The 12,465-nt window shown below is 52.2% G+C and overlaps 1 protein-coding gene across 2 annotated transcripts in view; it reads right to left on the reverse strand.

Annotated features, from left to right (window-relative positions):
• FAM20A (FAM20A golgi associated secretory pathway pseudokinase) overlaps positions 1–6,746 on the reverse strand; it is a 44,418-nt gene extending 37,672 nt beyond the window's left edge. The window contains exon 1 of one of the 2 annotated variants that reach the window (XM_055574981.1): positions 5,320–6,746. In XM_055574981.1, coding sequence (XP_055430956.1) covers positions 5,320–5,678 — 359 coding nt within the window. In that variant the 5' untranslated portion in view covers positions 5,679–6,746. The remainder of the gene's footprint in view (positions 1–5,319) is intronic. The other variant, XM_055574980.1, reaches the window with a different exon arrangement.
• Positions 6,747–12,465: the final 5,719 nt, after the last annotated feature.

The following is a 12,465-nucleotide window of genomic DNA, read 5'->3' on the forward strand; positions in this document are numbered from 1 at the left end:
ACAGGAGGTGCGGGTCTCCCTTGCGTGGTACCCTCCCCGGTTTGGGTCTTTGCCACACTGACTACAGCGAGGACTGGGCTTTGGGATGAGGCACTAGGAAGCTGGCCCAGTCCTCTCCGAAACCATCTGCTTGGAGCTCTTGGCTCTGACAAGAGTGGGGAGGTTTCCTCCAGCTGAAAGTCCAGGGACTCAGAAACCACTGAAGTCATAGCTTTTCCCCAACTAGCCCAGCAAGGCTCTAACTGGGAGAGAAGAGAAATGGACGTCCGGACTCCCACCCCCTCTGCTAACCACATGCGGGTGGGTGGTGGCTGAGGGCCCTTTTCAGACCCGTTCTCAGCCTGGCGTCACTGGCAGAAGAACCAGCAGGGGGTGCTGGCCTTGCTGACTCTGGGCGAAAGACAGACAGCAGTCTCTGAGCTGGGCCCTGGGCTTCCATCCAAGGCTCTGTAGGGGAGCCGCCCGTTCCCAATAACCCTGCTCTCCAAGTGATCTGGGCGAGCGTGAGATCAGTAGGAAAGAGGCAAAAAGGAAGAGGTGAGAAGAGACTTTATTTTTCCTTCCCCAGATGCTCGGTGGGAAGCAGCTTTCCCTCCGCCGATTCCTAGGCCAGACTGTTCTCGTGCCTGGCTGAACTCTTTCTCATCTCGTCTGGCTCTCTTCCTGCCCTCCTATCACTGCTTTGGCTTCTGGAGTTTCTCAGAGCTTCTCCCAGAAAAACTGGAGCCAGTTTACTCCCCATGAACGCCTGTCACTTTCGCAGAGCTGCAGCGTCTCTTTGCTGTGACTTTCAAAGAGAGTCTTGGGCCAGACTTTCTTCAGTGAGAGCAAGTACGCAGGAGGAGGGAGACGGGGCATCTGATGGGGGGAAGAGCACAGATGGACACAGTCGGTAATTACAGGAAAACAGAACCTTCTTGATCCTGGAGGAGGAGGTCCAGAGAGAAAAGCAGCGAGAAGAGAATGTGTGTCTGTGCCGGAGTTTTTACACCAGGGAGGCGTGACCCCGTTTGACCTTGACTGTAAGAACCAGAGGGTTACAGAGGAACCGACCAAAGATATGTGGGCGCAAGGCCAAGCTGAGCTGACCGGCTTTGACAAGTCAAAGGACAGATGTGGTCTGGCTCGCGCAGCTTCTGGGAGGGGGCGAAACCCAGAGCTCAGCCTGTAAGTTGTGAGGGTGGCGGCACCGGGAACCTGGGCTCCAGGTACGCACTGCCCTTCATCACTGCTTTGACAGGAAAAGGCGGAGAAGGCGATGGCACCCCACTCCAGTACTCTTGCCTGGAAAATCCCATGGATGGAGGAGCCTGGTGGGCTGCAGTCCATGGGGTCGCTAAGAGTTGGACACGACTGAGCAACTTCACTTTCACTTTTCACTTTTATGCATTGGCGAAGGAAATGGCAACCCACTCCAGTGTTCTTGCCTGGAGAATCCCAGGGACGGGGGAGCCTGGTGGGCTGCCGTCTACGGGGTCGCAGAGTCGAACACGACTAAAGCGACTTAGCAGCAGCAGCAGCAGCTTGTTGGTTTAAGGTCTGAAATACTGACGACCCCATTTCCCTGGCTCCCTGTGCCCCCTCTGGCTCCCCGTGCCCCATGACTCCCTGTGGCCCCCCGGCTCCCCATGACCCCCCTGGCTCCTGGTGCTCCCTGGCTCCCCGTGCCTCCCTGACTCTCCGTGGCCCCCCTGGCTCCCCGTGCCCCCGACTCTCCGTGGCCCCCCTGACTCCCCGTGCCCCGTGTCCCCACACCCATCGAGGGCTGGTCCTGGACCACTGGAGGGATCAGCGGCCGACGATGCGACAGGAACATTTTCCCTGATTACTTTTTTAACCTGGATTGTGCCTCACTGTGGTGTTAAAGACTTCTGAGAGTCCCTTGGACTGCAAGGAGATCCAACCAGTCCATCCTAAAAGAAATCAGTTCTGAATATTCATTGGAAGGACTGATGCAGAAGCTGAAACTCAATACTTTGGCCATCTCATGCGAAGAGCTGACTTATTTGAAAAGACCCTGATGCTGGGAGGGATTGGGGGCAGGAGGAGAAGGGGACGACAGAGGATGAGATGGCTGAATGGCATCACTGACCCGATGGACATGAGTCTCAGTGAACTCCAGGAGTTGGTGATGGATAGGGAGGCCTGGTGTGCTGCAATTCATGGGGTCGCAAAGACTCGGACACGACTGAGCAACTGAACCGAACTGTGCCTCACTTAGTTACACTTAGAGGAAGGGAAGGAAGGACGGCACTTAAGGAGGTCTGCAGCAGGCTTCAGGTCAGCACGGGGATCGCCCACCCGACCCATGACATGCCTTTCGCATTGCTTCAACTTAACTAGATGTTGATATTCCATGAATGGATATTGATCAAGGACCTGAAATATGCAAAACAGTGTGTGAGCTCCATCTTCCACTGAAATAAAAAAGGGATGTGCTGGGAGGCGGCAGGTAAGATGGGACATATCCTAACTCTGGTCACAAGTTCAAGTTATAGGAACGTACTTCTGACTTCATGCATTGCTTGCTAGGGCGGTGGTTAGAAGAATCAGTCAGGCAGACTGATGGGTTCACCTGAGCACGTGGGAGGGCGGCTGATTTGGCTACTGTGTTACCTGCTCTTCTCCAGGTGAGGCAGCTGGTTTGCTGCCACAGTTATTTTGGAAAGCAGCTAACGTTAAGTAATTATTGGCATGACAGCATCCACATATGTGTGCAAAGCTCTGGGTTTTCAGTACTGGCTGGATAGTGGCTGCAGATGAGGGTGGGGGCACGGGCTTGTGTGTGCAAGAGAGAAGCGGTTGGCACGGTCCCTCCCTGCTTCTCTCCTCTGCTGTTCGTTCTCGCCGTCGGCACTGAAGCCTGCAGCTCTCACTGGCCCTGCACATCACAGCAGGTGCGTTCACGTGTGCTCATGTCGACGGGGCACCAAATCACGTAAGGTGACGGTGGCTGTCTCTTATAATGGAACTCTGAGTGCGATGCAGATGCATCCTGGCTAGTGGGCCTTCCATGTTCCATTTATGATTATTATCTTTTGTTAAAAATTCTTCTACATCATGGTTTTATTTTATTTATTTATTTTTTGGCCACGCTGTCAACATGGGGGAACTGACTTCCCTGATTGGGGATTGAACCTGGGCCCCCTGCATTGGAAGCTCAGAGTCTTAACCACTGGACCACCAGGGAAGTCCCCCACATTCCATTTCCAGCCTGATGAAGTGCTAGTTACTCAGTCGTGTCCGACTCTTTGTGAGCCCATGGACTGTAGCCCGCCAGGCTCCTCTGTCCATGAGATTCTCCAGACAAGAATACTGGAGTGGGTTGCCGTTCCCTTCTCCAGGGAATCTTCCTGATGGAGGGATCGAACGCGGGTCTCTGCATTGCAGGTGGATTCATTAACAGCTGAGCCACCAGGGAAGCCCTGATACACACCACATAAGCCGGAATATGCTTATTAACATCCTTGCCTGGACGCTTGCCATGCACTCTGGGTGAAGCTTCTCTGCCTCTAGGGTCCAGTTTCAACACTTGGAAGAACAGCTCCCCCTCCTGTTACAGCCTACAAACCTCATGTGAGCTCTCATGGATTAAGAGGAAGTAATGGGCTTTCCTGGTGGCTCAGCTGGTAAAGAATCTGCCTGCAAGGTAGGAGACCCTGGTTGGATTCCTGGGTTGGGAAGATCCCTTGGAGAAGGGATAGGATACCCACTTCATTATTCTGGCCTGGAGAATTCCATGGACTCAACAGTCACAAAGAGTCGGACAGGACTGAGCGGCTTTCACTTCACTGATGAGTCCATATCAGAACTATCACATTCAACCGACCACACAAACCCATCCCGTTGCCTCCAAGTACAGTGAGGGCCACAGCCCCACCCATCCACTGGTAAACGGCCAAGATCACTCCTAATCAGTAAATGGAGTTTTCTGACACGTAATGACACAGAAGTCAAGCTCAAAATGGTCTGTAGGACAGACTGGTGACAAAGAGTCTTGCTTTTCTGCCGAAATACTCCTCCGACTCTCCTTAAGGACCAAAGTAGCATACAGAATTTAAGGCCACAGCTGTGTGAATAAGTGGATACTGATCAACACTGACACAGCGCAGTCTCCTGCGCCCCCCTCAAATCCTCAACTGACGTGTCGATCATTTTCCAAGGGCATAATTTAGTAGTTCACCAATCCTCGTGTGGTTGATGAAATAAAGGTAATATCGAAAATGACAGCATCTGAGAAGCAATCTCAAACTGCCTTTTTATTGCATTCAATTAGCAAGAGACTTGGGAACCACTTTTTAATATAAAATTACCAGCCACAGAGTTGCAATTGAAACGCACTGTAGCGACTTCAGCTGATAACTCTCATTTTTTCTCTTCACTTTCCAGAGGCCCCCTCCACCCCTGGCCACTCTCAGCGCTATAGAATGAGGAGCAAACAGTTTTTACTTGGACAAGCGCTGAATTTCCAGAGACTTATGTTTGCCCATCCTCTGGGGGGACCATAAAACCAGCCAAGAGAGCTCATTTGGAAATCTCTTGTATTAAGAAAAGTGATGAATGTGTCCAAAAGTGAGCTGAGTTATCCTCAGACCAGTCCATATTCAACCAGAGTCCTAACTCCTCCAAGGCCTCTGTCATCAGCTGGGGGTCTCGGAACTGACCATCCCAGCTTCTCCAACACCCTCCCTCCCCATCCCTTCACACACACACAAAATCCTTCTTGATATTACCCTACATATGTTTGGCATTTCCCCCTCTATATTTAGTCTTGGATGTAAAAAAATTCCCAGGTAGTCTATGCAAGCATGGAGCCTCAGCTCCAAGTGAGCCAACCCCCTCCCCCCCCGCAATAATAAAACTGCTCGTAGGTTATAACACTCAGGAGAAAGGGGCAAGCCACGCTTTACACTTAACAGAGTGGCGACCACTTGGGGAAACTGACTTTCTGGCCCTCTGACCTCTCCTGATCTCTGACCCCGGGCAGGGGAATAAACAAGAGGGGAGAGCGGGGTTTCCGGGAGTAGCCCTAGTTTCTGAAAGGCGCCCAGGTCTAGAGCTAAGCGCTGGGTGCGGAGAAGCGCTGGACTTGCTCTGTTTGGAAACCTCATTCTGGAAAACCGAGATCCCACATCAGGAGCGGGGGAAAGAGCGAGGAGATGGCCCGGGAACGGAAGGGGCCTGGGGTGAACCCCGGGGGCTCAGGAGCGGGTCTGGGAGAATCTCCGGGCGCGCTACTGCCTGCAAACTTCTCGCCCCGAGATGGGCGCGGGCACAGCGCGGGGCGCGAGGCGCGGCCGGGGGCCGGGCGGGGCTCACCTGTTCCAGCGGGCCACCTTCCTCCGGTAATAGCGCAGCGCCTCCGGGCCGGCCAGCAGCGAGTCTTCGGGCCCCAGGAGCGGCGGCTCCTCCGGCTCGTTGTACAGCGGGTGCGCGAATAGGGCCCGCAGCTTGGAGCCGGGATCGCCGCCGCCGCTCGGCTCGACCCGCCGCGGGGCCGAGGGGGCCGGGGCGAGGGCCGGGGAGGCGGCACGGCGGGCGCACGGGCAGCCGAGAGGGCGCTCCCGGGGCTGCAGGCGGCTCCGCACGCGGGGCCCGAGGTGGAAGTAGAGGTCGGCGGCCAGCAGTGCGCCCAGCAGCAGCAGGGTCAGCAGGCGGTCCCGGCGCAGCCCGGGCATGGCCCCGCCGGGTGCGCGCAGAGGCGCCCGAGCCCCGCGGCCGGACGCGCCGCGCGCGCGGAGCCCCCTCCGAGGGGGTCGCCCTTGAAGTCGCGGCCGGGGCGCAGAGCGCGCGGGCGGGGGCGGCGGCCCCTCTCCGCGCCCAGTGGCCCCCGGAGGCCGGTGTCCCCAGGCCCCTGCTTCTCACACCCTCTGCGCCCCGGGAGCCGCGGCAGGTGGAGGATCGGGGCGCCGGGGCGCGGGGACGGGCGGCGCTCGCCTCCCAGCGGCGGCGGCGGCGGAGGGCGGCCAGAAGCGCGGGGCGTCTCTCCGGAGGATGCGGTCGCTCCGGCTCCTCCGGCGGGCGGCGGGGACGCCCGTGCCCCCGGCTCTTCGGGCCGAGTTGGTGTGCGCGCCCGGCCCCCGGGGGAGGGGTGACGCCGCCGCCCCCGCCCACTGCCGCTGGCACCTGCCCCCGGCGCCGCCCGCCCGCCCGCCGACTCCGGGCCCTCTTCCGGCCCTGCCCGGCCACCTGGTTGCCCGGCCGCCGCGCGCCGGCCTCTCGCCCCGGACGCGCGCGGGCCCCGCTCGGGGCTCAGCCAAGCGCTTGAGGGGGCTCGAAGCTGCGCACGAGAGACCTTCGATTTTCGTGTTTATTTCCTAGAAACAAGACAGCTCCCTGAAAGCCTTTCCCCTTAAGAGCTGCCAGGTGTGTGTGCGTGCGTGTGTGTGGCCCTTTCGCTCTCTGCGTCTTCCCGCAGAGCCCCGTCCAGATCCAGAATGACAGCGTGTCCGGTGTTTGGCGCGTAGTAGGCGCTCAGGAAACAGCCGCGCTCAGCCAGGGAAAAAGTTTGACCTTTGAAAAGAAGGCGCCGGTTCTACCTAGAGTCTTTCCGACTTCCTGTATGGATGGAGCGCGGTCGCCGCTGTGCCCGAGTCTACGGAGCGGGAATGTGTCCTTCCGCGAAGGAGCGGGCCCTCCTGCTGACCCCACTCCGAACTTCGTGCTCAGCTGGGTGCGAAAGCGGGTCCGCCCAAATGAATCACTGAAGGACTGTGTTAGGCTTTCCCCTGGTATCCTGTGAGGTCATTCACACCCCTTCCCACCCCTTTTCCCTTTGAGGAAGACGGAGGGCGAGGTGGTTGCCCGGCCCTGAACTCCTGGCTCCTCCGTTTAATGAGCTGGTGGGATGGAGACATGCTGGTCTGACGGCAGAGGCAGCAACCTCCCCCCCCCCCCCCCCCCAAGCCCTTCCTGGGTATGAAGAGGCATCTTCGCCAGGAGCTGCCCGCCCAGGCACAGAACGTCCCCCTTCTGTGAACTTGGCTCTCTAACCCCCTCCTGCCCTCCTGGAGTCAGAACTCTCAGACGCACTTGGGCTTGTGGGTTCCGATTCGAGTTCCTCCCCCTGTGGCTTGGTGGGAGATCCCTGTGGCCTCTGCCAGCCCCATCATCTGTTAATGAAGCTAATAATAGAGCTTACCCCATAGGGTTGGGCTTCCCTGGTGGCTCAGGCCATAAAGAATCCGCCTGCAATGCAGGAGACCGGGGTAAGATCCCTGAGTCAGGAAGATCCCCTGGAGGAGGAAATGGCAACCCACTCCAGTATTCTTGCCTGGAGAATCCCACGGACAGAGGAGCCTGGCAGGATGCAGTCCATGAGGTTGCAGAGTCGGACACAACTAAGTGAAGAACACACACACACACACACACACACACACACACCCATAGGGTGACTGTGTGGCTTAAAGTGGCTCAGCTGGTAAAGAATCCGCCTGCAATGCGGGAGACCTGGGTTCGATCCCTGGGTTGGGAAGATCCCCTGGAGGAGGGAATGGCTACCCACTCCAGTATTCTGGCCTGGAGAATTCCATGGACTGTTTACCCCATGGGATCGCAAAGAGTTGGACATGACTGAGCGGCTTTCACTTTCACTAAGGGACTTTAAGAATATAACCCGCTTTGAACAGCCCCCAGCACGTGGTGAGGGTGAGAGATGTGTTTGTCAGAAATACGATTGCTTCTTGGTTCCTGTCGTACACTGGGGAAGGTTGGAGACTGTTCATGAGAGGGACGAAGACAGGAAAGTACTGAAAAGGAAGACGCCAGAAAAGGCCCATGGTCAGCAATACAACGTGGTGGCCTGCGGAGCCGCGTCCACGCGAGGGGTGCCCAGATGATCCCATCGCCAGCTGCTCTGCTCAGCTGAGGATGCTGGCGGGAGTTTTAGGGTTTTGGAACCACCTTCTTTTTCGCAATCATATTCGAGCAGGTCTCCAGTTTCTAAGACGCTTCGGACGTGCCTAATTAGGCCTCGTGGCTAGGATGAAGGAGTCAGGCACCCGTCGGCGTTGCGTCGGTAACAACGAGGAGGAAGCGTGGTTTGCGTTTCCGGGCTGGCAAAGGGTGTGGGCGCGGAGCCATCACGAGTCTTATGACTTCCCTCCTTCCACACCCATTTTGTCTGAGCTCCATTCAGGAAGCAATATTCCTAACTCAAGTAGAAATTGTCTAAACACGTTTTCCTCTGCTCCATAAAGGTCAAGGGCAAACTGCACGTGGAAGCCAGATATTAAGTGTGGCGGCGGCTGTGGGCAGAGAGAAATCTAGGGGCGGGATGGGCAGTGCGTGTCACCAGCCTCAAGGTCCGTCTAAGCCGCTCCTTCTCCCTCCTGGAAATACGCGTTCCCTTCTGCTCCTGCTCCGGCTCTCCGCGTCTCGGCCGGGCTTCCTCGCCAGCCTCACGTGTGGCCCCTCACTTCACACCCGTGTTGTCTCCAGCCGCTGTGTGCCGGGACCCGTGGTCTTTCTACCACCACTGGCTTGCGGGGTTTCTCCAACAGCCTCTGTTGACAAAGCCCCGCGTGGTGCCAGCTGGTGGAGGAGAAACGTGTACAGGGTCCGGCTCTGGTTTCACAAGGCAGGGGGAAGAGGAACAGATTTGGAACGGAGGTAAGAAATTGACAATCGGCACAGACTTTGGCCTCTAAATTCCATTTAAAAAAATTAAAGGAAGTCATCAAAGGTGTACATGAGTATTTAGATAAATAATGGTTATGGCTGTATAGGGAAGAAAAAAGGAAATAAAAATGTTCCAAAATTGAGAACTACTTAAGAAAAATGATGGTTCATATATAAAAGGAAGCTCTATTTTTATTTATTTTAAAATAATTTTATTTTAAATAATTTTGTTTATTTACTTTTGGCTGGGCTGGGTCTTTGTTGCTATGCAGGCTTACCTCTAGTCGTAGCAGGCAGGGGCTGCCCTCTCCTGCAGTACACGCGATAACTCTCCTGTTGTGCAGCACGTGCTCCAGAGCACGCAGGCGTCAGCAGCTGAGGCCCCCGGGCTCTAGAGCACCCGCTCGGTAGTTGTGGCGCTCAGACTTGGTTGCTTCGCAGTATGTGGGATCTTCCAAGATCAGGAATTGAACCCGTGTCTCCTGCATCGCCAGGCAGAATCGTTACCACTGAGCCATCGGGGAAGCTCCTCTATTTCTTTATTTTCATGAAAATGTGTCTATATTATTAGGTAAAAAGATGTAGTAATTGCAACTTATACATTATTACCCATTAAAATACATTTTTGCATATATTTCTATATAGAAGTAGAAAAAGACTGAAAGGTTTGGTGTCTTGCAGACGATTCCTCGGTAGAAGACCCAGCTCACAGTTCGTGCTCAGTAAGTCTTTACTGAACAGACTTGTGGCCTGTGCAGCCCTCACTGCCTCGAGTCCGGATCAAGGCTGGAGCCTCCCTGTACCACTTTGTTTCAGGGCAGACCTCCTCCGTTTCCTCTTCATTCTCAGGCTACGATTCATTGAGAAGTTCCTAGGAAGATGTTGCTCCATTAAAAAAAGAAGGTCTGTGACGTCAAGAGATCTGGGGATGAAAGGCATTTTAAAAGGCTGACATCTTTTATTTAGAGAGGCGATCTTTCCAAGAGGAAAGACAGGAAAACATGGCAGTTAGGGGAAAATTATCTTTTAATTTTTCTTAAGGCTATAGTTTTATTTCCAGCCTCATTTGGAGATTAATCTCTTTTTGTTTTAGAGCTTAAAGTTTAAAGCTAGCCTAAAATATGGATAAATATTGACTGCAATACTCAAAATTCTAAATGTCTTCTGGGATGTAGATTTTTTTTTAAAGATTAGGTTCACTGAAAAATAATAATCACCTATTAATCAAAAAGACATCTTTTTTGGGTGTTAGTTCTAAAAGGTATTGTAGATCTTCATAGAACTGTTCAACTTCAGCTTCTTCAGCGTTGCTGGTTGGGGCATAGACTTGGATTACTGTGATATTGAATGATTTGCCTTGGAAACGAACAGAGATCATTCTGTCGTTTTTGAGATTGCATCCAAGTACTGCATTTTGAACTCTTTTGTTGACCATGATGGCTACTCCATTTCTTCTAAGGGATTCCTGCCCACAGTAGTAGATATAATGGTCATCTGAGTTAAATTCACCCATTCCAGTCCATCTTAGTTCGCTGATTCCTAGAATGTTGATGTTTACTCTTGCCATCTCCTGTTTGACCACTTCCAATTTGCCTTGATTCATGGACCTGACATTCCAGGTTCCTATGCAATATTGCTCTTTACAGCATCGCACCTTGCTTCTATCACCAGTCACATCCACAACTGGGTATTGTTTTGCTTTGGCTCCATCCCTTCATTCTTTCTGGAGTTATTTCTCCACTGATCTCCAGTAGCATATTGGGCACCTACCGACCTGGGGAGTTCCTCTTTTAGTATCCTATCATTTTGCCTTTTCATACTGTTCATGGGGTTCTCAAGGCAAGAATACTGAAGTGGTTTGTCATTCCCTTCTCCAGTGGACCACATTTTGTCAGACCTCTCCACATGACCCGCCGTCTTGGGTGGCCCCACACAGCATGGCTTAGTTTCATTGAGTTAGACAAAGCTGTGGTCCATGTGATTAGATTGACTAGTTTTCTGTGATTATGGTTTCAGTGTGTCTGCCCTCTGATGCCCGCTCACAACACCTACCGTCTTACTTGGGTAAGAAAAAAAAGATGTCCTTTTCATTATAGGGGACTGGAATACAAAAGTAGGAAGTCAGGAAACACCTGGAGTAACAGGCAAATTTGGCCTTGGAGTACGGAATGAAGCAGGGCAAAGGCTAATAGAGTTTTGCCAAGAGAACTCACTGGTCATAGCAAACACCCTCTTCCAACAACACAAGAGAAGACTCTATACATGGACATCACCAGATGGTCAACACTGAAATCAGATTGATTATATTCTTTGCAGCCAAAGATGGAGAAGCTCTATACAGTCAGCAAAAACAAGACCGGGAGCTGACTGTGGCTCAGATCATGAACTCCTGATTGCCAAATTCAGACTTAAATTGAAGAAAGTAGGGAAAACCACTAGACCATTCAGGTATGACCTAAATCAAATCCCTTATGATTATACAGTGGAAGTGAGAAATAGATTTAAGGGACTAGATCTGATAGATAGAGTGCCTGATGAACTATGGACTGAGGTTCGTGACATTGTACGGGAGACAGGGATCAAGACCATCCCCATGGAAAAGAAATGCAAAAAAGCAAAATGGCTATCTGGGGAGGCCTTACAAATAGCTGTGAAAAGAAGAGAAGCAAAAAGCAAAGGAGAAAAGGAAAGCTATAAGCATCTGAATGCAGAGTTCCAAAGAATAGCAAGGAGAGATAAGAAAGTCTTCCTCAGTGAACAATGCAAAGAAATAGAGGAAAACAACAGAATGGGAAAAACTAGAGATCTCTTCAAGAAAATTAGAGATACCAAGGGACCATTTCATGCAAAGATGGGCTCGATAAAAAGACAGAAAAGGTATGGACCTAACAGAAGCAGAAGATATTAAGAAGAGGTGGCAAGAATACACAGAAGAACTGTACAAAAAAGATCTTCACTACCAAGATAATCATGATGGTGTGATCACTCACCTAGAGCCAGACATCCTGGAATGTGAAGTCAAATGGGCCTTAGAAAACATCACTACGAACAAAGCTAGTGGAGTTGATGGAATTCCAGTGAAGCTATTTCAAATCCTGAAAGATGATGCTGTGAAAGGGCTGCACTCAATATGCCAGCAAATTTGGAAAACTCAGCAGTGGCCACGGGACTGGAAAAGGTCCGTTTTCATTCCAATCCCAAAGAAAGGCAATGCCAAAGAATGCTCAAACTACCATACAATTGCACTCATCTCACATGCTAGTAAAGTAATGCTCAAAATTCTCCAAGCCAGGCTTCAGCAATATGTGAACCGTGAACTTCCAGATATTCAAGCTGGTTTTAGAAAAGGCAGAGGAACCAGAGATCAAATTGCTAACATCGGCTGGATCATCGAAAAAGAAGAGAGTTCCAGAAAAGCATCTATTTCTGCTTTCTTGACTATGCCAAAGCCTTTGACTGTGTGGATCACAATCAACTGTGGAAAATTCTGAAAGAGATGAGAATACCAGACCACCTGACCTGCCTCTTGAGAAACCTATATGCAGGTCAGGAAGCAACAGTTAGAACTGGACATGGAACAAGAGACTGGTTCCAAATAGGAAAAGGAGTATGTCAAGGCTGTATATTATCACCCTGCTTATTTAACTTCTATGCAGAGTACATCATGAGAAACGCTGGGCTGGAAGAAGCACAAGCTGGAATCAAGATTGCTGGGAGAAATATCAAAAACCTCAGATATGCAGATGACACCACCCTTATGGCAGAAAGTGAAGAGCAGCTAAAAAGCCTCTTGATGATGGTGAAAGAGGAGAGTGAAAAAGTTGGCTTAAAGCTCAACATTCAGAA

Source organism: Bubalus kerabau, chromosome 4 (assembly GCF_029407905.1).
Source record: "Bubalus kerabau isolate K-KA32 ecotype Philippines breed swamp buffalo chromosome 4, PCC_UOA_SB_1v2, whole genome shotgun sequence".
Taxonomy (NCBI): Eukaryota; Metazoa; Chordata; class Mammalia; order Artiodactyla; family Bovidae; genus Bubalus; species Bubalus kerabau.